At 38.1% G+C, this 25,300-nt stretch overlaps 3 protein-coding genes and 2 long non-coding RNA genes across 11 annotated transcripts; 2 read left to right on the top strand and 3 right to left on the bottom strand.

Annotated features, from left to right (window-relative positions):
* Positions 1–273: 273 nt before the first annotated feature.
* On the bottom strand, positions 274–8,024 carry LOC111330936 (protein Wnt-10a). The gene is made up of 4 exons (XM_022935940.2): positions 7,398–8,024; positions 7,033–7,301; positions 5,629–5,891; positions 274–817 (listed from the first exon to the last, which is right to left on the bottom strand). The coding sequence occupies exons 1-4, from the start codon at positions 7,475–7,477 to the stop codon at positions 341–343; spliced, it is 1,089 nt and encodes a 362-aa protein (XP_022791675.2). The 5' UTR covers positions 7,478–8,024; the 3' UTR covers positions 274–340.
* Positions 7,140–18,861, top strand: LOC111330937 (uncharacterized). 7 transcript variants are annotated; one of them, XM_088744785.1, is made up of 4 exons: positions 7,140–7,277; positions 9,208–9,309; positions 13,833–13,885; positions 18,495–18,861. In XM_088744785.1, the coding sequence occupies exons 2-4, from the start codon at positions 9,255–9,257 to the stop codon at positions 18,693–18,695; spliced, it is 309 nt and encodes a 102-aa protein (XP_088600911.1). In that variant the 5' UTR covers positions 7,140–7,277; positions 9,208–9,254; the 3' UTR covers positions 18,696–18,861. The 7 variants fall into 7 exon arrangements, 6 of the variants coding, with proteins under 6 accessions (XP_088600911.1, XP_088600913.1, XP_088600914.1 ...); XM_088744788.1 differs by lacking the exon at positions 7,140–7,277 and adding an exon at positions 8,163–8,382; XM_088744784.1 differs by lacking the exon at positions 7,140–7,277 and adding an exon at positions 8,565–8,966.
* LOC148717044 (uncharacterized) lies at positions 12,085–13,364 on the bottom strand. Its single transcript, XR_015995238.1, has 2 exons — positions 13,204–13,364; positions 12,085–12,758 (listed from the first exon to the last, which is right to left on the bottom strand). It is a non-coding gene; the product is annotated as an uncharacterized LOC148717044 (long non-coding RNA).
* A 2,552-nt stretch (positions 18,862–21,413) lies between the features above and the next one.
* LOC111330921 (uncharacterized) lies at positions 21,414–22,030 on the top strand. Its single transcript, XR_002694856.2, has 2 exons — positions 21,414–21,553; positions 21,712–22,030. It is a non-coding gene; the product is annotated as an uncharacterized LOC111330921 (long non-coding RNA).
* Positions 22,031–22,174: 144 nt separating this feature from the next.
* On the bottom strand, positions 22,175–23,829 carry LOC111330920 (uncharacterized). The gene has a single exon (XM_022935919.2). It carries the CDS (start codon positions 23,715–23,717, stop codon positions 22,653–22,655), a length of 1,065 nt encoding a protein of 354 aa, XP_022791654.1. The 5' UTR covers positions 23,718–23,829; the 3' UTR covers positions 22,175–22,652.
* Between the last annotated feature and the right edge of the window lie 1,471 nt (positions 23,830–25,300).

Below are 25,300 nucleotides of genomic sequence, written 5' to 3'. Positions count from 1 at the left end.
GACACAAATGCGATAAGGGCTATTACGTCTTCAAAACTACCGATATCATACATGTCTTGTGTTTTATGAAAATTACATTTAATATGAACATTCTTTAAAACCCATCTTCATCACTATCGGAAAAGGTTCTCTTGCATATGGTTCTGAAGAGACCATCCGCACGAAATGCTTATCGAGGCTTGCGACGCCAAATGGCCACTCACTTGGAAGAACTTCTAGAGGAAAAGCTTTCCCCTTTGAGAAGAAACTGTCTTTTAACACGAGGCGAGAGAGTTTTCCAGCTGATACTGTGATAAACATGGTTACACTATATAGCACAGTCAAGAAGAGGCTAACGTTACTATTTGCAGATGGTTACCCACGCTTTCTCCACGCACTCCTCACACAAGACATAACAACACCAGTTAAAGTGGCAGCGACACCTTCTCGTTATTGTGGCGTGTATCGTGTTGTATCCTCGTGAACAGCAGAGAGTGTCACAGTTGTCGCTTCCTAGAGAATCAACCTTGCACATTCGTCCTTTAGTTCCAGGTATGTCTTGCGAGTCGTCTTTATCACAGTAACTTGGCGAGGGTTCGTAATAGACTAGATTTTTTCGGAACTCATCGTGTTTGAATGTTTTTGTTTTCCGCTGTAGCGGTCTTATTTTGCCGCGATTCCTGTTGCTCACCCGAATAAGGATTGCATAGTCGTAATTCTCCTTAAGAATTGTTCCGACTTCGTTAAATTCTGGAACAGTCTTCCAACAAGTTTTCAAACTGCAAGAGCCGGACACTCCAATGCATTTACACTTAGTCTTCATGTGGACGAGAACAGCCTGTCAATAAACGAATGGATAAATTGATTATTTTTCCATACGAAGTATTTCTAAATAAACACATATCTGCGTGTTCTAAGTCTCGGAAGTGTCTTAAAAGTGTTTTCAACTGCTTTTCAAATACTTTTGAAGTCTACATGAGAGGAATCGGATATACGCCTGCGCTTCGACAGTACTTTGTGAAAGGACACCAACAACCACGTGTCTTAAACTCCAGGGGCCGTTTCTCGAAAGTCCCGGTAACTTAACGGGCCCGAAGCCATCTTTTAAAATAAAAATTTAAAAGATGGGAAAGCAGGTTATGACATCCAAACCATTCCTTTTTGTTTCTTTAGCTGATAGTTTTATTGTATCCTTTTCAAAACTTTTGAAATTCCCATCTTGAATGAAAACAGAACAGCTTTACGGGCCCGTTAAGTTAGCGGGACTTTCGGGAAACGGGTCCCGGACCTCCTATGGAGCAGCTGAGTAATTCGTATTATTTGGTGGTTGGAAAACGTGAGATTACAAAGATGTCCATATGAGAGCGGCATTCATCTGGCATTCATCAGCCCATTTTTCCCCCACCTAAACCACACTTCCTTTGAGAGGATGCAGCTAAGCAGACGGCCCAGCAAACTGTGAACAAGGAAGCAAACAGGCAGGCAAAGAAGGATGAATGAAAAGATGAACGAGTTTACTAGGAAGTAAGGAAACGAAGAAGTGAAGACCAACCGTCTTATGAGCCAGAGCAAGAACGAACGAATTCAGCATTACTCTGCGAGGTGGACATGGTCTTCTGGGTGAGCACGCTAAGTCTGAGTTTCGTCATGATAACTTTGTGAAAAAATAAATACACTTGCACCGAAAATTTAACATTTTCGATGTGGAGGTTTACAGTACCTAGGGGCACAAGTCTCGAAGCAACATTTGTAAATAACTAATGAAACATTTTACATAAACTTCGGCAGGTTACGTGCCACAGTTGCCATATTTGAGGAGAAAATGAAGACTTTTCTATGCCCGAACGGTTCTTAAGTTTGGAATTCAAGCACAATAAAGATTAACAGACTCGGAGAACGTCGAACGAGGACAATGCTTTCATTTCCTAAATTAAAAGTGCAGATTTTAGTGGATAATAGTGCTAATAACGGTCTTAATGAAAGGATTTCCTTATCCATGCTCACAAAACTTCAAGTTATCCGAAGAATTCGTTCTTAGATCTGACACAATATCGTGATTTAAAGCCATGCGGGGGCAATACCCACAACAAGTTGACAGCCGGCGAGAAGATTAAAGTGAACACTCAAAATTACCTCTCGGGGACACCTTGATCCACTTCCCTCCCCCACCCCCATCCCCTCCCTCACCTCCCCTCTTGTCCCTCCCTCAATGTAAAGCAGATTGATCAAGAAAGCACACTGAAAAATGGATAACACGTGCATTGTCTTTTCAGTTTATCAGCAACGCATTCTTTTAGGGATGATCATGTTTTAAGCATTAACACATAGACATGATCCGATGTGGATCGATGTTTTTGTTTCGGCTTTCCGGAGTTTACCGCATACCTATGAGGTATTCATGTCATAAAAGAAAACCGCCACTGTTGTCAAGTGTCTTTATCGATATCTATATGAATCCATCAGTTCCATTTGAAATATTTTAATAATAACTAATCTCCCATAAGCGGATCATGTAGACTCTTTTCACTCCATTGAGTAACATGGTCTCTGGAGTTAAAAGGATTTTATGAAAATGATCCGTTTACAATTAAATGTTCTTAGGAAGGTGTGGCCCAGTAAAAATGAGTACATAGGTTGTGACTCAAAGTCGATCAGCGGTAAATCACCAAGTGGTACGAATAACGCAGCGAGTCCATGCCAATCACAATCTTTCCATAGAGGGGGAGGGGGAGGGGGAGGGGGGGCGCCACCTTAAGCGGATGGATTGCCTACGCTTTCTTCCATTTCTTCGACCCCAAACTGCCAATTCTCCTAAAGAGGCCCACGGAGAAATGATATAGGTTTCCCTTTGCATTGTAATACTGTAAGTACAGGATAGTAGCAAATGAACGTTCTGCTTGTGTTTTCATACGGTTTAAAAATCAACTTGGTCTTGTCAATTACTGATAGTCATGCTCTAGGGCTTTAGCCACGATTCAATGGGTATTAAGCCACACGATGTGTCGTACCACTGAAAAATACTGTAAAGTAGCTTTTATTTGAATTATGATACACAAGGGCTTTTGAAGAAGGAGATTAGAAAAAGGTTCAAAACTGTCTTGATATAAATCCACTGACTCGCCTAAAGAGTTTACTTGGCTCTTAAACCAGCCCACAACTCACGGCTGGTTTGAACTGAAAATCAGCAATTATGGATAAATAACCTCTCTTCTCAAGTGTTTTGATCAACCATTCTACTACAGATGTTTGAAGAATCATTATAAATAAAGGACTTCCATGAACTTGTCACAAAATCAATAGAACAGTGGATTGGTATAGTTCTAAGCTGAAAGTATTTTCTGTTTTTTTCTCGAAAGTAGGTTAAGTAAGAGCACGCACAGGACATCTCGTAAAGTAGAGATGTACCACTCCATTTCATATGTCAAAAGCAATATTTCATTTGCTGTTGTTCTAGCAATCATCCATATTAAACTCGATCGATACATAACGAAGGTCTACCACGCTTTGACATGTGTATTTTGTTTTCAACGGACAAACCCACAAGGGTGCCTAGGTGTCCCTCATGCGACTAAAAACGGTTTGTGCTAATTAGATTTGCAAATGTGTGTTTTTCCTCATTTTTAATAACAACATGAGCTTTATCCTGCAAAAAAACCTAACAACTTGATGAAAATAAAAGTGTTAAAGCCAACGATGATTTTACTTAAGTAGAGAATCTGACGTCGCGATATGCGCATGTGTGATAAAGGACAGCGTTATTGGGGAGGGGGGGGGGTACTTGATTCAATTTTTTGCTGGGTATGTGCCCGCTGGCCACTCAGAAGCCCTACCGCATTTAAGTCTATTCGGTGCCCAATTACAGATTATAGATCCCATCTTAGTCACATGTTATTTTTTTCACTTTCTGTTCATTCATCTGCGTTATAAAGCCTTTTGAGTAAGTCATCCTGAAATTAATTGACAAGTTAGATATATAACAACTCTTTAACCGCAGATCTTTCCATTTTTTAATTCCTACTTACCAGAATTTTCTTAACCCCGAAATCCCGAAAATGTGTGACCCCATTCTAGAAACTTCATTGAAAATTTAACTTCATTATCTACAGTCAATCCATTAGTGAAAATTCGACTCAATCCAACGGTACATCTACCTAAGCCTATTTCTAGGAAGTATCCCCACGGGCTGTTCGATACTAAACTACTTCGCTCTACATCTCTCTTGATGCTCATCTTTTTATCCAAAATTTCTGGTTCTAATTATCTCGGAATTTTCCTGCTTTTTTTAAGAGATGCCCTTTTGAACTTCATAAATGAACGCAATGTGTATAGAATTTTCACACGCCCGCCCGGTCCCATTGATACACAGACGTCTTTAAAGAGCTATTAAGCCAATTGATACAAACACAGCGGGAATTTCTCGGCCCTTTTATGCCTTCTGTAAATCAGCTAATTAACCGGCCGGTATTAGTTCCAGATTTACTCATTATCGTCGGTAGATATAAGAGCAAGGGATAATCTGAAAACATGAAAGTCTCCCCAAGCGAAAATGTACCAAGCAACGAGGTTAATTCCCGAATAGGAAATTACCATTCTTATGTCAAGTACTTCCAGACCTTCTACTTAAACTATTGCGATGGCAGGGGAATTCACGCCTTTTTTAAAAGGGCTTGGAACCACCTTTAATAATTGGATCAGAATCCGACAGATCTATTTTAAAACTAGTCCTTTACCAATTGTATACTCAAAGGTAGTAGTGGTACATTAATAGGTATATTTATCAAACAGCCTCTTCAACGTTGCAAACCCTTGATGAATTTGCTAATGAGCAACTCTTGCTGAAACAACAACTATTTGAATGAATTGTTTTCGAACAATTCAATAAACTAAAACTTAAAAACTTAATAAGTACTCTGAAGCGGTTTGGCCACAAAAATAACACCACAAAATGTATTGAATGGGCAGCTCTAGGAAGTGATGTGAAAATCCAATTACTCTGAAAGTGCCAAAACATTGTACCATCCACACAATCCGATAAGATACACGAATATGGCTAAAATTGCTGCACTATCTATTTTAGACAATGAAGTAACGTATTATAGAGCAAAAGCTAAAATTTATAGAAGGATTATAACATTCCGTGCCTTTTTGGAGCGTTCGTGTCGAGGTTGCCCGACACGTGATACAAATGTGTCACATCTCTGACCCTGCATGCAAATATTCCAACACAAAGCATGCCTAACGTGAAATCTTTCTATGAAACATTGAAGAACTTCATAAGAGCCATTCAGCAGACAGAATGACACACAGGTACCGCCGAAGTGTTGGGGTAGCCTGATATAATGAAACAATGAGGGAAGACTTCTGTTGTGGCCGGACATCGTAATTCCTCTTGAGTCGAGTTGAATCGAACCGTGTGATTTTGACCTTTCGGCTGGCGGATTCATCCCCTTCAGGTAGCCATTCGAATGGCACGTTTGGGGACTACCTCTGCGTCACGATGTTTTATTTTTGATATTCAAATTTTCCGAGTGGATAAAGATTCAATAAAATGTGTCAGACCTGTGTTTGACACCTCTTTGAGATTCAGTGGCTGTCTAAAAATTACAAAGGGCTGCTTTTCTTAAAATTACAAAGGGCTGCTTTTCTTACCAGACGTCCTGCTTGATTGTTGTGGAGATTCATCAGCGATTTTATATCTGTTCCTTTTTCTCGAGAATCCATAAAATCGGCAGTAAAAGCGGCACCGTAAACGGCGTTGTCGCTGCATCCGCCCCAGCTCCAGCCTCGACCCTCTCCTTTAACGGTTTCGTCGCATCCGCACGTTCCAAGTTTACCCATGCTGCACGATGTTGCAATTGCTTGTGTCATGCCGGCAGATATGATAGCGTGCACAAAAGCTGTCTCTCTAAAACCTGCAAGTTAATTAAATAAATTTGGGACATTAAGGCAAGATCTTGATGGCGATCAGAGATAGGATTGTCAGGTAACACCGGAAGCGTTTAGTGGTGGCACAGGTGAAGATATAGGCAAAGATCAGAAAGTGCCCCGTTTTATAATGTAAAACAAATTGTGTCCTAAAAAGAGAAGAGATCAGAATGGGGTTACGATTTAGACAAAAGGTGGACGTAGCAGCACAAACCTTACAATCTGCAGTATGTGTTTGATTCTTAACCGCCGCACAGCACAGTCTCCGTCGCGATCAGTAAATACAACGGGTAACAAAAAGCACTTAGTGTATTTCAAGTGAGATAAATCAGTTTAATGTCGATAGTGATGTCGGAACTTAAAAAGTTTCTCTTCATCATGATGGCGTTTGGCTTTCTTAGGCGTCTAAGATCTGGAGGACAAATTTCTAATGAACGGATTAAGACTCTTCTGTTAAGTATCAAGGTCTGCACCAAGCTTTCCATTTTAAGAGGAATTTAAAATTTTCGAGAGGACATTTCACTTCGCTGAAACAACGAGCCTAAGGATCTGAATCGGATGAGATCGAAAGGGCTAACATATGCTGCAGTGCAGTAATCTACTTAGGCCAGTCAAATCCTTCTTCGGCATGTTTACCTTTACAAGAGTGTTTATTTGTTATGCTAGACCTAGCACTCTGGTGGAAGCCATGTCACAATCATAAGCGTAATGGTTTCTACCGCGTGACTTATATTTACACCTCTTTTTTAAAGTAGAGGAACCTGTTTTTTCACGATGCTTATGATGCTAAATTAAGAATTGCCAAATGATGAGGCTAAAAGCACGAAAAAAAAAGGAGCGACAGAAAGAAAGATTAAAGGCCTTAGGTCACATCCAAACATTTCCAGTCTTCCGCCATTTAACAGCATCTCTTGTTTGTTTTTCTTTCAATAATCCCTGCAACTTTTTCTAAAACCAGAGTTCTTTCCTGAATGCTAAATAGCATTTACACAGTGGTGTGCTTTTCTGTGATTTGCCGCTTACTTGAAATAGATAAATAACCTCACCAGGAACGTTCAGAATTGAGAATATAAGCCGGATTTGTGCTCAGCATAATAAGCCTGCGTGCTTATACTTGTACGTACTAACCTCTCGCTAACAAGTCACTTGTCAAAGGATTGCTGTTTTTGGTCTCCAAGGACGAGCAGTTCCATCTTCTGTAGGCAAACTGTTCTTGACATTCATGTACAGCCATTTGAGCTCCTTGTAACGCGCTAGCAACAACATCGGCTTGCGTTTTACAAAGTTCCAGCTGTTCTCTGTTTAAAGACGGTGTGTTCTTGCAAACGGTGTTGAGGTTCAGTATTGGATCAACCTCCAAAGGAAGTCTCGAGGTTAGAATATCGTACCCTGAAAGTCTAAAGCGTAGTTTGGATTGATGAGATGTTAAAATTGCGATGTAAATGAACATTTTGAGAGCCAAGCCGTGAGAAAAATGAGATAAGGAAGCTCACCTCGTATCACTTGATAGAGCGTACATGTCTAGAAAAACACAGGTCAGGGCTATCCTTGTCATTAGATAAAGATGCATCATTACTCGTTTGAGGGGAAAGGCAGAGCTAATGTCTTAATTAGTAGTTCAGTGCCGTGTAGCTCTTCAGTCGAGCTTCTTAGAGACGTCGTGTTTCTCAAAAGAGGACTCCCGTGGTTGTAATGATGGACCAAAGGTGCAATAAGTTTTGAAATCCAATTTCAGCTCATTGCTACCAGACCGCCAACCTCGTGAGTGACATATCAAAGAGCCTATGCTTCCATAACTGCGCGTGGCAATAGCGAATGGCTACAACGGAAATTCATCAGTGTTCATCGGTTAGGTAATATCGTTTGGCTTGCATTTAAATAAATAAGATTGTTTTCTCTTGATAACAGACAGGGAATAAGACACCAAATTAATCAATCATTTTCATTGACTTAGGAGGATGATCATCAAATGCAAATTTCGCAAACCATTCGTAAAAACCAGGGATGTTTTCGTGTTTAGTTTCATCGGGCAAATAACAAATGCAAAGAATGTTGTTTTGCTTTCTAAAGATTGCACGTCTTTCACCATGATGACAAAAATGAAGTGTCACATATTTGTAGACATAAACATCCAACTAAGTTCCAAACAGTCTGTAGGGGAAGGCCTGTGGCATAAATGCGTTATGAGATATCCCAGGTCACCCCCGTCGAAATTAAATTATTAGCGGAACTGTTTTTAGCTGAGTAATATATTACTCAGCTAAAAACAGTTCCGCTAATAATTCAATTAACAAAATTGTCAGCTGTTTAATCAAACATATTTCGTTAATCTTAGACAATTTCTTCATTTTTCCCACGAAATTAAGACTAATTTGTTGGTGTGCCCTATTCTCTCCAACTCGTTACATCCACCAAAAATACACAACTCGCTGCATAGACATGGAAGTACAACTACAACGCTGTCAGATTTTTTGTGACGTAAGTTTAGACTGTGATGTTAGCATGTGCTTAGGTTTTAGCTGGAATATCGAAAGATGCAAACCCATTTCTCACTTGACTTAAACTCAACAGACACTTCTGAGCACATTGAGTTTCATTATCAAACCTAATCCATCCACTTTTATTATAAGACCTTTATCGCGATTTGTTTTTCGTAAACGTACTGCGTACTTCATGTCGGTGAAAAAAAAGCCTAGACACTTTCTTTTTTTACAAATGTGTTGAAAGGCACAGAAATGTGGGTCACGCGAACCTACTTCATGTTGTGCTTTAAAAAAAATAAAAGACTAACTTAAAACAGGATACGCAATATGTTTTAACACTTCTAACGAAGCTGAAAACATGGTACTTCCAATTCCATCTGATAAAGCAAGGCACTTGAGTTCACTGCTAAATTTTCTTGTTTGAACGCCCAAAGTCTCGACTATGATACTGGGACACATGGCTAGATCATTCCAGAGTGTTCTTGGACTACATAAATGAAGGCTCGATAAATTTTTACTGAGTACACATGGTCAAAGCAAGGTGTTATCAGGGAATGAGTCAGGGAAAGCTTCTCGTCGGTGAGTTGTCAATACATTGACCTTAACCTTTGTATCTATGTGAAGAGGGTGTTCTTTTCTTTTGACAATTTTTCTTTTTATGTCAACGTAAACTATCCAGTTCAAAATTATGTCCGGCATGGCGAAAACGAGAGATTTAAGCAAGTCTGGTGCAGCCAATTTTGATCGGATTAATCTACTTTGATGTGGTTCATTTGTTTAAAATTTCACTTTTTTAGCCCAGTGTTAATTTAAATTATAGGCAAACAAAGATAACCAAACGCTACAAGAACAATCTGTAATGATAACATGTGCTCTCAGTTTATCGATGAAGCCCTGCAAACATCAGTTCGATGTATACGAGGTACGTGAGATAAATGTAGTACTCATTATGCATTATAAAGTGACTCTGATTTCTCAGTCTGCATGAATAAACGATAGCGTGAGAAAAAAAGGAAAGCATATCTTACTCTACATAATCTGTACTACTATGAATTGGGTGTTTTAAGCTCTCAAGTGCAGACAAAACCGTCTGTGTATGACAATTCAACGAAGCTTAACAAGCCTTATGCATTGTGTAGCTGAGGGCAGTTCAAACCTCAGTTAATAGCGATGTTGGTGTTATCATTTTCCCGAATTAGGTCATATGAAAAACGGAAATGTATGTTTTCTCCTTTGCTAATTTAACTGTTTTAGCTGATTAAATCCATAATGAACCTGTGATTTCGATAGAGACAAGTCTTTTTATCAATATTTTCACGAAAGCTGCAAAGAAGTCAAAAGTAAAGAATAAAGAACGATAGTTCTGTAGAAGCCAGTTACGCAAGGCAGCTGGAAGTGAGAGTGAGAATGAGTTTATGGTGGGTTAAATAGGGAACGGAGGGAAGGAAAAACAACTTTTATCGGAGGGTGATTTCAGTCTAAATCAGTGGATCGTGAGGAGCTGACTCTAGTGTTCAAAATATGGATGCCGGAAATTTATATCATTTTTTTCGAACTTTTCTTAGGACAACAGTAATCTAATATTTCAATGGTTCGGCTGAGAAGGCGCTTTATTTTGTTAACGCGAACTTCAACGGTGCGAATGGGAGTCGGACAGAAGCCTCAATGATTGTTCCTATGAAAATAAATGATAAAAAAACAATGATTCTAATCAAAGCTTTTACAGACCGGAAGAAAAAATAACAGAGGTTAGAGAAAATCTTAGAGCGGGGACATTTGAGCCCCGATCCCTCCCTCCCCCTCCTCCCTCCCTCCCCCTCCCTCCCTCCCTCAACTGCCCTCAGCTTCCTTCAGAACAACTCGAAGTAACTTTAATGAGACACAGGAGTGAAGTTTGAACACTCCAGACTTCAAAAGCATTCTTAGTGTTGATGCGACTTTGTTTTTTAAGAATGTATGCAAGTCTGAAGGGGCAACAAATATTATGATATGAGATAGGTGGGGTCACGTGAGCTCGACTGTAAGATTTTCATCGTTAAGTCTTCAGTTTATCATGAAAGTGGTCAAATGATTTCATTATCAGCCTTTTTGGGTAAAATTCAGTGTCGCTGATCGTGAATGTATCCATAGAATGCCTTGATGTGACTGATGTTGAGTCATTTACAGTCATTACGTTTTAATCGTTTTAAAGTGCTCTTAAAAGTTACAAGCTTAAAGCCTTGGCTCTAGGAGAAAATCATAACAAACAAGACAATCCACAAACAGAATTACCGTCAACACCTTCTTGTCAGTAATTAATATGCCCGAATAATTGCTTTGCCAGGGTGTAACGTTAGATTGAATCAGCCTTTTGTGAGTCCCCTTTCAGAGCTTTAATGATCACTTCTTTACTGTTAGGTTGACCATCCACTAGATCAGAACTTTTTTATGACACAACGAACTCTTTAGTTAACTATAACTACGGAAAGGATATTTAAGGGTTCAAAAGAGAATCGTTATTTGAGGCTGGTTTAACTTTTTAATTCTCTTTCATAGCTCGTCGCATGCGTTAAGAAAATGAATAACGTTGCGCGTTTAAAACATGAGATAAACATAGGTCACTAGTAACAAGATGTAGATGTTTTTTTTCTCGTATTATTTCATTTATATTGGATTTGGGATCAAAAGAGTCAACGCGTGTTTGTATCTCTCATGCTGAGATTTAACAATTCATCATAAGATGCTATCACAGATTGTCACTAGCCATCAGAGTGTTGTCTTTCGCAATGACCACCAAAATTACCAACTGCCACATGATTTTCGCGTCATTCTTGGATGATTATACTACGTTTATACTACTCTCTTTTGGCACATGAGCAAAATAGCACTTTTAGGCTTTTTAACTCGCTACGTGACAAAAACTGCAGGGGATATACATCTTATTCTAATCTTGTTTTCCATGAACCTTCTGTTGGAGTGGGGTTAGAATTAGTTGCACATGATAGAAGGTTACTGATTGACACATCTAACCAACCAATTATATGTAGTTCCTCGCTCCAATTTCATAGCAAAACTCAAACTGTGACCCAAATTACGTTAGAAAACCTTCTCATGCTACTCTTTGAACAGTATGGAGTACATTTTCCTGTTTTGGTGACGAGTTTGTTGGTAGTGACGATATTGCTGAGATCATGTTGATTTTACCTTATCCTTTTGCTCAAAAGCCCCGTGGGAAACAACCACATAGTTAATTTCCTTCTGTCGGTCTCAACGTCTAAACGTTCCCACCCGGAAATGCAGTAGTTCCTTACTTAAGGTGAACTCGGAAATTCAAAATAATAAGTAGAGAATGTGATGAAAGAAATAAACTACATGAATGCGTGTATCTGCATGCAACGTCCAACGAATCCAATACTTCCATACCACCCAGTGCCAGTGCTAACTGTTTACTTTTAACCATTAAGAAACTACACATTTAGCCATTAGAATCTATTCTGCTGCTATTTCGGTCCCTCTTTTATCATAGCTGAGACGGAAGATCAAATGCGCAAGTGGTTCGTTTGCGCATTGTCGAGGCCTACGCACCTTGTAAGACTTAACAAGAGTAATTCACACTGAAAAGCTTTCATAATTTCACGCATCACGCTCTACACAGAATGATGACTTATCCATTACATCTGAGCGTGTAATTTTTGTACAAGAACTGTGTCAAACGACAAAAAATGTCGGCTGATGTATTTGAAAAAAGAGGGAACCTTCATTTAGTCTTTTTCCCTAAGTCTTATTATTCGATGTCATCTCCTTATCAGCGTCATACGTTACCCACTTGATCAAAAAGCACACTGGAATTGCATAAGTTACAATTAAGTCATATAATATACCGTATAACATTTCGGTAACAATGCATATTTTGGTCAAATTTCATATTCCATGGCAACTCGCGGGATCTTTCGGACACTATATTTAGCTGCGAATACTCGCTGCTAACCGAAGTTGGCCTACAATGATCCTAACAGTTCAGGTTTGAATTTTTACTCTTTTTACGGCTCTTCTTGCATTTCCTCTATGGGCCTCGTTGCCTTGGCATTCTTTACGCTTGTTTAGATTTGTTGATTAAAATTTCCCTCAGGTAGCCTCCATGTTGATTCCATATAGACTGCCTTTGGGCTCTAAGTGAAGTATTTTTAGTATCAGTACAAAAATCAGACACTTTCAGCTACGAATACTCACTGCTAATCAAAGTTGGCCTTCAATGATCCTAACAGTTAATGTTTGAATTTTTACTCTTTTTTATGGCTCTTCTTCCTTTTCCTCTATGGGCCCCGGCTGTTGCCTTGGTGTTCTTTACGCAGACAGCCTCCATGTTGATTCCATATAAGTTGCCTTTGTGCTCTAAGTGAGGTATTTTAAGTATCAGTACAAAAATCGGAATGTCTACATTTAATTAGTGAATAAAATGATGAAAACATTTATCAGTATCTTATTAATTAAATGAACGAAATTTCTCCCGCGAGATATAAATTACGATCGAATTGATTTATTCTAAAAAGAACTTACTTATTCCTACTTTATGCGAATGACATGCCCTCCAGACATTGCTATTTGACTTTCCCCTGAGTAAATTTATCGTGGACGTTTGCAACTTTGTGTTGGTTTGCGTAACGGAATTGTCACTAAAAACTGGCAAGTCATGACATTCAATAATTTCTTGGATGTGAAGGAACGCTTTACTTTCCTACATTGTAAGGGAGAGCACATAAGAAATGTAATCAAGAGATACATTTACACCTAGAAAAAAGCGTAGATGGCAAAACTATCAGCTGAAGGCAGCTTTTACCAGTTTTCGCCCTCTTTATTCTGGAACTTGTCCCTTTAATCTGGAGGCAACGATTAGAAAGGGTTACAAACTGAACAGACACGCTCGTGTATGAATGAAACAACAAAGCTATCACCCTCGAGAGCCATCAGTCCTATAAACGAGATATGTGCCCAATAAACCGGTAATTCGCATCCTGAACGTCAGATCAGCTCACCTTTAGAGCGTATATCGGCTAATAATGGCTCTCTTATTTACTTAAAAGCTAATTAATCAGCATTGACGACTGGAAGGGAGAAGTGGAGCTTCATGACAAGGTCAACATTTTTCGGAAGTTTTGAGTTTTCCAAGGCTGCCGAAACGGCATGGTGCGTAACAAATTTCGCAGAAATTGACGCCAAACTACTGCTTGCGAAGAAAAATGATAGATTATAAAACCCGCCGGATTTTTTCCACTGTGGTTACTGTTGCTCCACAGCTGAATTCACTCTTCATTAAATTCTAATAAAAAAAATTGGCTTTTTCTCACGTGTTCCCCCGTAAAAATAATTTTCTTGATTTTATGTTGAGAAGCTTGAGCAATGAGATCAAATTCCTCAGTCATAAAATTCGAGAAAGCAGCTAATTTGTTATTCCTTCTTCTTGCCCAGTCAAAGCATGTACACTGGCACGTGGGGTAGACGACACTAAAATTTTTCAGACGGTAAGGGTATTAGTGTTAATACCACAATTTAAAAGCCAAAACTCGTTATTTATCATTATATGTTTGGTTATGCGTACTGATTTTACCCTTTGCGTGAAGTTATATACTGATATATTTTTTTCCCAATTTATTACATGTATGATTTTTCACTTTTCAGCTTCAACTCTTCATAATTGGTCTCTTTTCCTTACTGCTGAGCTTTTCCGTGCCATTTAAATTGAACTTCGTAAGGGGAGGTTATTTTCTATTACATTTGTTGCGACTACAAAGGGTAATTAAAATGTAAAGTTCAAATAAAAGAAAAAATTATTTCGGAAATAAAAGCTCATAAAATGCACTTTGCATAATATTTCTTATTCGTGATTTTTTTTTATGACACGTTCCTTTTGCTTCAAACTAGTAACCCAAAATTGTCTGAGAAATTGTGGCCCATAATTGTAAAGCGAAAAAGTAAAAAAAGATTTAATTTCCATTAGTTTCACTGACATGTATTGTGTTGTTAATTCTATGCCTCCAGTGTGCTAGCTGCAGCATCATCATACTTTCACAAACACAGGACAATACATAGCTCAAGTAATGATGTTGTAAATTTGCCAATAGTAATCAACACTCCATTAGAGCCCATTAAAGAGGGTTGCACTCGCCAGCTTTATTTTCATAATTTACCACGCTTTTTTCCCTATATTTACTTGAAGAGGCGGTATTGAAATTTAGATCTCGTTAGTCCTGTTGCTCATTTTCAGAGCCGAATGTGTGTTTAGCACGTAATTTATCATGTAATACCTTCGCTATTAGAAATTTCAATTAATTTGCTTTTCCCTGACGCCGTCCTATTTACAAAGAGGAATTGTAAATTATATTACCTTTTCCACACCATTAATTCTTTCAGACTATTTGTCCAAAACCCGGTGATTTTAGAGCAATTCCTCCTCTATTCAATATGAAAAAAAATTCAGCCAAAAATATGCTTTATTTTACATTATTGTACAAACAATTTCTTTGTTTTCAGTTATTGCCTGAAGCGAAATGGCACTCAAAAGTACTCTAGCAATAGTCTTTGCTACCCTTTAGTGAGCTTTCGTGAAATAGTCTTCAAACTGATTAAGAGGTTTCCTCTATTTCCTGACTGTACACAGTTTAGTTTATGTTTTATGAATTTTGATGTCCATTTTCTCCGACCACGCAAACACCAGTTGGCTATAAATACCCAACGCTAAGTGCATGCAGCTTCACTGTCACCATTGCTTTGCACGCTGACCTGGGCCTTGGCAGATACTGACAATGTGTCCAAGGACATTCATCGCAGTTTTTCTATGCAGCTTAATCTTTACGGCAGGTAAACCGGCTTTCCTTAGACTAATTTCAAACCTAATCATAGCCTGTCCGCCTTCGTTTAAAATCTTATGTATTCGTTTAAACTAGGTTAAATTTGTAAAGTGATTATCTGTTAGTCAATGCTCTTTTACCTGAGTCGTTTTTCGTTTTACTGAATCCAAACTGTTTCCCCTTCCTCTTCTCAGTGTTTCTTCCCTCCTAAAAACGTAAGATTGTAAAGCTTAATTAATATTTATTTGAGATCAAAATCCTTTATTTGAGTTTTTTCGGCTTCGATATAGTCGTTATAGAGGGGCACGTGAGTAACTGACTGTGATAAAAGTGCTGAGTTTAAAAATTCTGCAAATCTTATGAGATTCGCCTCCAAATTAATTTCTTGATGGAGGCATCGGTTAGAGCAAAAGTGAAAACCGTGGTTCTAAAATTCACTGCCAAAATTACTTCACCTTCTTTCTTCGCAATGTTTTGAGAATTTGGCTGTATATCAAAGTGATGTGAGCGGAGTAGCGTAATCTGTCAATTACCAAATTATCTCAACACACTTATTTACTTTTTTCCTAAGTTAGAGGTAAAATACTGGGATCTCATGGCTCAGAGAATATCAAATGTGTCATAATTTTCAACCCTTTTCGCAGTGTTATATTCAATTTGTAACGTAAGCCCTGACACGTAGTTTGTAACGTACCTAAATATAAATTCAAATGTACAACCGTTGGAAGCTCGTTTGCAACTGAAGATGACATGAGAATGTAGAAACATGTCTTGTAACTTTAACTCAAAGTTGTCGTTTCTTTATTGAGAGTGTTATTCTTCTATTACAAAAATATAGCAGCTTTTAAGCAAGTCGTGTACTGCGCTCTGAAGCTTCAGTCTGTGAATGAAACCCTGGTGTGTGTGAACAGTCATATAAAAGAAACCGAGCAGAAGTTTCAGCACTACATATTGTGATATTACACAAAGTGGTTCAACCCTTTAGTTTGTGGGTGAGATGCTACTATGTCTATTCAAATCAACGTTTCTTGGCCCTATTTTCATGCGGTTCTGTTGAGAGTTCATTGGTCCTTCTTTATAAGAAGGATAGTGGGTGTAAGGCACAAGCTGATTACAATTTGTGAGAACGTGAGTAAAATCTCCGTGTGAGACTAGGTGATAAAACCTATTCGATTGGTATAACTTGATAATCAGATCAATTTGGGCTTACATTAACTAAGTGAATGAACCTAACTGCACAGATTGTTCGAGTGAAATTCTTCAAAATCATTGGTGTGAAGTTTAACTTGAATGAAATGGAAGAACTCCTTCATCGCGTTATTTCTCTGTTCCTTCTCTGAACACTTCCTGTCTCCACGTTAACAGCTCTGCCTTTTTATTGTCAAAATATCCTGTCCAGTTTATTTACCTAATAGCACAGATTGTTCGAGTGAAATTCGGGTAATTGATTGGAGTGAAGTTTTACTTGAATAAGAAGGAAGAACTTCTTCATCACGTTATTCCTCTGTTCCTTCTCTGAATACTTCCTGTCTGCACGTTTCTTCACAGTTGTGCCTTGTACGTAGGAAAAAATTAATTATTGACAAACCCCCGCATATAAACGGTAGATTTCGTTATTGCCTCTTAAATTATCGCGGAAATGAACGTGTGAGGATTCTATACAATTAGCTTGCATGTTACCATTAATCAATGTCCAGGACAATTTCGGTTTTTATTCAACTGAATATATGTTCAAATCCTTTTTAACATACATCATTCGTCAAAAAAGTTCAGAGAACAACTTCATTTTGGCAGCATGATACATGTAGGTGTCCAGTTTTAACATCGTATGTAACTCAGTTCCACGGGAATCAGCGACACTTCTCTGAATTAGAAAAAGGCAAAGATCCCGGCAAAACTTTTCCAGTCGATAGAGATAAAGAGAGACAAGACAAAGAACCAACAGAATAAAGAGGAGTCATGTCGACTAAAACAAAAAGAAATTTCCGCAGTAAACGGGAAATAAACGAGTTAGAATACAGTCAGTGAACTTTTACTGCACGGAATCAATCTGGAAGAAATGGAAATGACAGTTTTGGCTTGAAAGATTATGGATATCCACTTGTTTGAGTATAGTACGCCTTGCATTTAATTCTCTATGTATGTTGCCGGATAAGCGTAATTGAATTTATCTCAGTCAAAGAGAACTGCTATGCCAGCGAAGGAGAAATCAGCATAACGTCAAAAGGAGACTTCTCAGTAATTATAAATCATTCGTAATTGCTTACAGAAGGCAGAATGTAATGAAACGTTTATGACTAGTTCTGCTCGAGGAAAGCAAAGTTTAATGACGCCTGTGTCATTCTGATAGCTTGCTATGTTGCGTTCATGAACGGCCCGTGAAATTCACATTTGCGTGCAAAGAATATCAAATGTTATGGATTATCTTAGCACGGGGTTTATCGCCCTGTGTTAGGGTTGATAACTGTACCAGCTTGGCTGAATATTGTTCCACTTTGTTGTGAGGAACCCTGCGATTATTTTCGTAGACATCATTTTCTTGCCTAGCCAAGGTTAATAATCATTTCCAGTCAGTAATTTTGTTATAATGATCTCTTTACAATAATGTATGTACCTGCTGCGCCCTGTTTTCTGAATCCTGCCTCTTTAAATTGTGCTTTCCTTATAGATGAGATGATGTTTTAATTTTGCACTAAAAATATTACACAAATAACTATTTTAATAGTTTGTCTAGTTAGTCCTTAAGTTGAAAGATAATCAAAATACTCTTCGTTTTAAACTCGAAATTCAACCCACTAAACAAAAGATCTTTTGTCAAATTTGATTTTTTACTAGTAACTGGAAATAAGGTTTTGTTTTTTGTCAGACATCTTTAGAAATTGTGCCGGTAGTTTCAAATAATAGACGGTGGCAATTAAACAGTATTTACGCTTGTATCTTAGTTCAACTAAAAAAAAAAAAATTTCGATTCCTTTCAATACCCATTGCACCCATTCTCGTCAGTCATTACCATTTGTTGATCAAGTGCCTCCGATATCCTTTGGGTTTGTGTCGGGAGAGGCATGGAAACTACTTCTGACTGTGTTGGTAATCATTGAATGTTTTTCTGTGTGTGTTTAGCATGGAGTGCTGAAAACACTCTGTGATTCTTTCGAGACTCAAACCTCCAAAGGACGAAAAACAAAGCAAATTTATCAGATTATCGGCTTAAAATGAACCTTTTATCAATAGATGAAAAAAGTATCAAAATCAAGAATTGACATTTTGTTCTGGCTTTACACAGGAACCTCCCTGGCAGATAGTTCAGGCAACGGGGAAGAATCTAGTTCATCAGGGGCCGCTGACAAACCTCATCATACAGCCCTTGACAAAAATATTCACAAAGTGGGTTGTTGCTTTTGGACTGACGGACCTCCTCCTGGCAAGAAGACAACTATTCCTAGAGGCCTTGGAGCACGCTTTTTTCTCCGGGGTAGAAAGATGATTAATCGAGAGCACCGCTGACATGATGTTCTTAAATTTCAAAAACTCGATGAAAACTAACCACTCGTCAACAGTGCAAATAGGAAAGACAAAAATATGATGTCGTGGACAGTCTTGAGAATGAGAAATTATTGTAATACAGAGGGTAAATAAACATAAAGCCTGGACAGTTCTTATTATTCATTTTTTGTACCCCACCAAAAAACAATTTGCTATAGTCCCTCTTTAAATTATGTCAGAGAAGACTGATCCCTTCTACGTTCTCCGCTGAAAACAATGTGATCTCACCCCCCCCCCAAAAAAAAAATTATCCGACAATCCCCCACCTTGCTAGATTCGTTTTCGCTTCCAGAATAAGTGCGACTGCTGCTTAACGTTAGCTTGGAGTCTCAATAAAGGTATCTGTGAAGATCAGAGGTTTATGAACTGTCCTGTTATGGAGGATCTTCATTCGTGATTCATAGATCTTTCTCCTCCTACCGCAAACAAACCTTAGGGACCGGTCATTATTTGTCGCCTGAGTGGAGTCGAAGGATTTTGGGAGGGTCACATGGTTTTCAGGGGGGAGGGGATCGACCGTCGCCAACAGAATCTGAAGGGGGAACTAAAGAAAATTTACTGCCAGTTAACTGCCTATGGAGGAAGATGATTACGATATTACAGAGCCTCATATGGGGATAGGGTAAATTTTATCGTGACACAACCAATTGCAAAATCCTTCGAATTCCCCAAGTGATAAAGAAGCTACAGTCATTCCTCTAACTATGAGGAAGAGGAAACGTTTTTGAATTTTCCTGTCGATTGAATGAATTAGCGTGATTTTGCTCCGTAGTATATTTTTTGGCGATTTATAAGTTTTGATGATCTTGGATAGAGTTTTCTCAGATCGTAACAGCAGTAATTTCGTCATTTCAGGACTTAAGTTGGGAAAGCCTCTTTTATTCATTCTTTTATATCTCACCAATATATTTTCAATTTTTCAAATCGAGTATTGATCTAAGTGATCCTATCGTCAAAAAGAAGTGATTTTGACAACAAGAATTCTCGTCAGCGTTTGAAAAGAAAGAAAAGGCTACATTACCGTATTACCGTATTGCCGTATTAGTTTTAGCTATAATTTCTGTTTATGGTTAATTTATCTACACGTTCATGGACCAGAGAGAATCACCTTTGAGACGCAACAATTTGAGGCTATTTAGGCTTGATTTTTAATTCAATTTTGACGTCGTTGGAATCAAAATTCAATCACTGTTGGCAAGATATTTCGGGTAGATAGTAAACTAAACTTCCTAATTGATTTAACACCGTTTTCCTCATAGAAAACCATCGAAATTTTTTCTTAGAACACTTTCATAATTTATATCACTTCTTTTTAGAAGACACAAAGCTTTTTTCTTAACGAAAGCCAAAAGGCCACAAAGAAAAGAAATCTTCATGAGTTTGAAGGGAAAAATGCTAAACGACTGCAGGGATGATTCCCTTATGAACGTCAAACTTAGCTAAAAACTGTTCCCACTGCAACGTTGAAAATCACAGGTGGGAGCTGATCTTGTGCTTCCAATTCATGCAACACTAACATGTGAAACATGCAAAAGAAAAACTGCAAAATTATTATATTTTCGGCAACTATCATTTCCCAGGTAAATAATGGAAGGGAAATCCACTTAGGTAATGAAATTGAGCAAGATCTGTAAAAGGTTCCGCATCACGTCTCATTAATTACAAACATACAGTCAATTAGAAATTGAGTCTTTTTAGCAAGCCGCCTAATGAAAGCCGTTGATAGATGCACGACATTGTCAACCTATAGATATTCATATTTAGTTGAAGCTGGTAATCAACCACACAGCTTCAAATTGCTTGGGATATGCTTCAATCTATTATTTAATTCTTCAGCTAACCATTTACAGAACCGACCGTTCGGTCGAAACTGCACTTTTTATAGTAATCATACCCATTTATGTTATTAGGATATATATACGAGGTTATAAAATTTGCAGAAAGAAAATCCTAAAGAAAAAAACATTCTTATTTTCATAGGTAAATAGAGAACCGCGCGTATTTTTTTGCACATTTTACTAGCTGATGAGTTAATCCCTCATCGACAAAAAATCCTGTACCTCAGGTCATGTTTAATCGTTTTGTGCCCACCGTTTCCACTGATTTGTTCCTCAAAAAGAATATATTTCTATTTTTAAAATGTATCAGATACATATTGTAATTAGATATTATTCACCACGCATAAAGAAAATCAGGTATTACATAAATTACATTTATGATATCGGTTTCGGAACTTCGTAAATTACCGAGATATAATTTTGATATTCGCGCAAAAAACAGAAGGATTGGAAGGTCAAATCAAGCAGTGAGATTTTATGGCGTGTTATCTTTACTTAAAACCGTTTATTATTATTATTATTATTATTATTATCATTATTATTATTATTATTATTATTCTTGCGGGATTTGGTGATGTAATAGGAATAACTACCTTGTTTAACAAATATGAACACTGATCTCCAAGAACGGTTAAAAAGAACTTTTTCATAGTGCACTGAAGCCATTATGTATGACTGAGGTTTTTAGATTGACCCTTAAGCGAAAGTAGATCTCATTTTCACAAGTAGTAACGAGCCTAAATTTTTGAGGAAGTGCTTCAATTTCCCGGTGGAGTATTTGGTTAGCGGTTGCGGAATTTTGAAGTTTGCTTTTTCCGACCACGCACTTTATCTCACAACTTTAAATAACGAAGGCAGCAAGTCTGGAAACATCTCTACAGCTTCGAAGAAACGTGGATTTTCACCATGGGTCCTAATATGTGGATTTCTATCTCACTTGCAGTCCTGTTATGTGTTACAGGTATGAATCACACCCTATAGCTTTCTTTATTTTTATCTGTGGCATTTTATTTGGCATTAAGGCTTAACTCATGACTAGATTACGAAATATGCTTAGAATTCTACAACGGAATTGATGATTTCATCTAGCTTTTTTTTCTTCTACATGAACATTTTCAGTAACCAACGCTCAGAAGAATATTGAATGGCCCCCTCGACCAGGAGATGAGGCCATGACAACTAAAGGAGAGAGTAGTGACTCAAAAGAGTACGTCTTGTTGACCAGGTTGAAACCAGTGGAAAAAAGTGTTCCCGAAAAAAAACAGTTGAAACGAGACAACCGCCAGAGTTTCGATGAAGACTAACCCAGATTTGTGCAAGAAATAGAATGATCATGATTTGATGGACACCCTTGAGATAGCGTACATGAAGAAGAATGTAAAACAAATAATGAGTGATCTAAGTTCTAGTAAATAAAGTAACTCGTCTTGATGTGAAATCTTGTTATTTATCTTTAAGTTAAAAAAATTCTCATAGGGAACTAAGTGATTGTAATCTTCAGCCAAATGACTCGTAGTGACATATTTCTCTCCGTCTTGGTGATTTTTATTGGAGTCGCCCAAACGTTCATGCTGAGAATTTGAAATTTATATTTGTGTGATACTGCTTAGCACGGGCATGTCTTTATTTAGCTATGTTGCTTTTGTCCTTTTTCAGTTTTACCGGAAAATTCAACCTTCTCACTCAAAAAATTTGTCATCATTTTATCACTTGGGGGTAACAGAATAGTGATTATTAGATTATTTTTACTTTTGTCCTAAACTCTCCTCAACCGCATGAATTAAGATCGGTTTTAGAGCAGACAAATACCAAAAGTAAGCTTATATCATCACCTATTCAAGCGCCCATTTTACTGAGGTTGTTCACTTTTTTCAGGTTTCCATTTCAACGGGCTATTACCGCCAAAACATTAAATGCAAATGAAGCGAGCAAGGAAAGAACAGATCCTACAAATCAGCCTTATTACATGTAAGAATATCTGAAGGTTCTAAGACGACAGGAGTGGGTGATAATTATCAAAAATTTCCTATAATGTTTTAAATTTTTGCCTTTTGTTCATGCTATTTATGGAAATGACTGTAAGGTTGAATCGGTACTTTAGGACCAGGAATTGAAATATTCCATAACGGTGTGGAAAGGAAATTGCCAGAGATTTCTGGAATCATGTCAACTTCCAGATTCTTACTAAAAACGCTTTGATTCTTGTACTTTTCCGGCATGAGTTTCCTTATATCGAGCAGTATATTCCCCCAGTTGTCGATTGGTCGTTGAGGATAATCTCTGTGCTCGTTGTTGATGGCAGTCACCGGCGTGTAGCGAATAACTTGACCACGAAATAAAATATCTGACCTTAAAATAACGTATTTTTGGCTCTCCCACCAGCTAATCTCCTCGTAGTCCAGTCTATAAGGCAGAAGATGTTTAACTGCCTTGGTATGAAATGCATTCACAGCGGCGTCAAAAGATATTGTAACCGGTAAAATCGGCGGGAGATTTCCAGTTGCAGGGCGCGCCGAGCAACAAAGTGCGGGAACATAGTAGGAGCCGTTTTCCGCTAGTTTCCCGCAACGACTGCAATAATTGCACAGACCTACTGCGGGTTCGTATTCCAGAAGAAAGTTTTCAAAGGCCTCAAGTGGATGTTTAGTTCCCTCCTTGTAACCCATATCATGGGTCATATTCGATGTGAAGATAAACTCGATATCTTCATCAAGGAAAACGTAGTATAGATAGCCCTTATTCCTCTGCAAAGCCATATGGTACAACAAATTTCGCCCTGAACTCCATGAAGTATTCTTACCATGAATGTAAACCACACTGCTTAGATTTGTGGACAAATCGTGACATCGTTTGCCCCAACTCAACACTAAAACATCACGTCTAGTTCTACTTTCTAATTTTATAAATGAAGTGTAATGCTCAGTTAGACAACTCTGTGCTTGTACAAGGTATATGATGTCAGCTTCTCCATGATCCGCTAACTTACTGTTATGAGGGAATCTATCTCTGCTTGAGGCGTAAACATCACTTGTGAACGAGAGTGTTCGAAGATGAAAACAAATTGTCAAAAATCCAAACGCTGAAAAGCAGAGTACAAAAAAAGTGGAAGGCAAATGAAGAATCATCCATTAGCCGATTTGTCACGCACTTTGACTGAGCGTCTCGCTGATACAAAATTCGATGATGAGTTTTTCACCTTACTGTTTATCCTCCACCACCCTGGTTAATTAAAGGCTACCTAACCAATCCATTGCACAAACAAAAACTTCACTGATGTGTTTCAGACAACACTAGAGTCACCAGCAGCATGTAGTACATGTTCATGGTGTCAATTTATAATTTTCAGTATACCTGAAGATAAATTTTGGTGTTCCATTTTAGAGAGAATATAAGGGAACATAAACACAAATTTCTGAAGTTCTGTCTCAGAGGGAAACTTAGATACAGTTCTTTTCTTAATATTTCTCCATCTTGCAGAATAGATGACCTCCATTTGAAAGTGTCAGAGTTTGCCTAAAATATTCGACACAACAACTTGGTTATTTTGAGTCATGGTTTGATGAGTTTCCAAAACTGGTGAGTTTTCTTTCCTATTTGAGCCGAAGTGTACCAAATAATTGTGCAAAATATTATAATTCGTTTAATAGTTCGTTTAATAACAAAATTTTTCAATGGTTTCATCAAAAGATCAAAACCACCTTTCAATAAAGTGGCAGAGGTTTAAAATGTTTTTAGTTTTCTTAACCAAGAAATGCGAGTAATCTTAGTTACACTTTTCGCTTCAGTGATGCGATTCTGTTTTGAAATTAAGGTAACTTTGGATCTTGGCGACGAATTCACAGTTGCGCTTTTAGAGTTGTATTCTTAAGTTAGTTCTAATCATGTCGCGTTCCTCTGGTGAGGAACTTCTGATTAAAGTTAGTTTCTTTTACTATCAAAAACTCCCAACATTATAAATGTTTACCACATACATCAGTTCCACCATGCATTGTCTTCACGTCTCAACGGTTTTTGTCGTCAATTCTACTTTTGCAATGTGTTACCTGCCGAGTGACAAGTGCATGCGTGGTTTGGTGCAATAGAGCAGAGTAAGACTGTTTTGAAAGCACCTTGACTATCGCAGCGTTACTAGAGATTGGTGCTTGCGCGCTGTGGATCTATTGCCTAAAGGACCGATCATTAATTATCTATCGCCTTGGAGAGGGGGGGTGGGGTGGAAGATTTTGGTTTTGTCAAAATAAAATTTACCTGATTCCCCATAAGGCTCCGTAGTATTCAAATGATCCATCTCATTGGCAGTCAATTTTCTTTCATCCCCCCTCCCCCCCTTCATACTCTGTTAACGACTACTAATCCCTCCTCTGTCCCCCCCAAAACCATGTGCCATCTCACTTCTCTGGCTCACGAAAAGTTAGCTTCCGTAGGTATTGACAAAAACTGTTCAAGAGAAATTAATTTTTGAACACCAGTGGAGAAGTAAATGCGTTGTATTTTTCAACCCTCTGAGTTCTTGGTTGATCACCGCCTTGTTGTTTATGTTAAAACACATGTCCTGCGATTCGACAAGCCGGAATGCTGCGACTTACTCAATGACACACATAACGCATTCACCCCATCCTCAGCATCTATAGACGTAATACCACCCTCCCCCCTTTCTTCCCGCTATGAGAATATTTTGTAATCGTCGTGAATCATTATTTATTTATTT

Source organism: Stylophora pistillata, chromosome 14 (genome assembly GCF_964205215.1).
Source record: "Stylophora pistillata chromosome 14, jaStyPist1.2, whole genome shotgun sequence".
Lineage (NCBI taxonomy): Eukaryota > Metazoa > Cnidaria > Anthozoa > Scleractinia > Pocilloporidae > Stylophora > Stylophora pistillata.
Note: the sequence above shows the minus strand (reverse complement) of the source record. Positions and strands in the feature narration are given on the sequence as shown.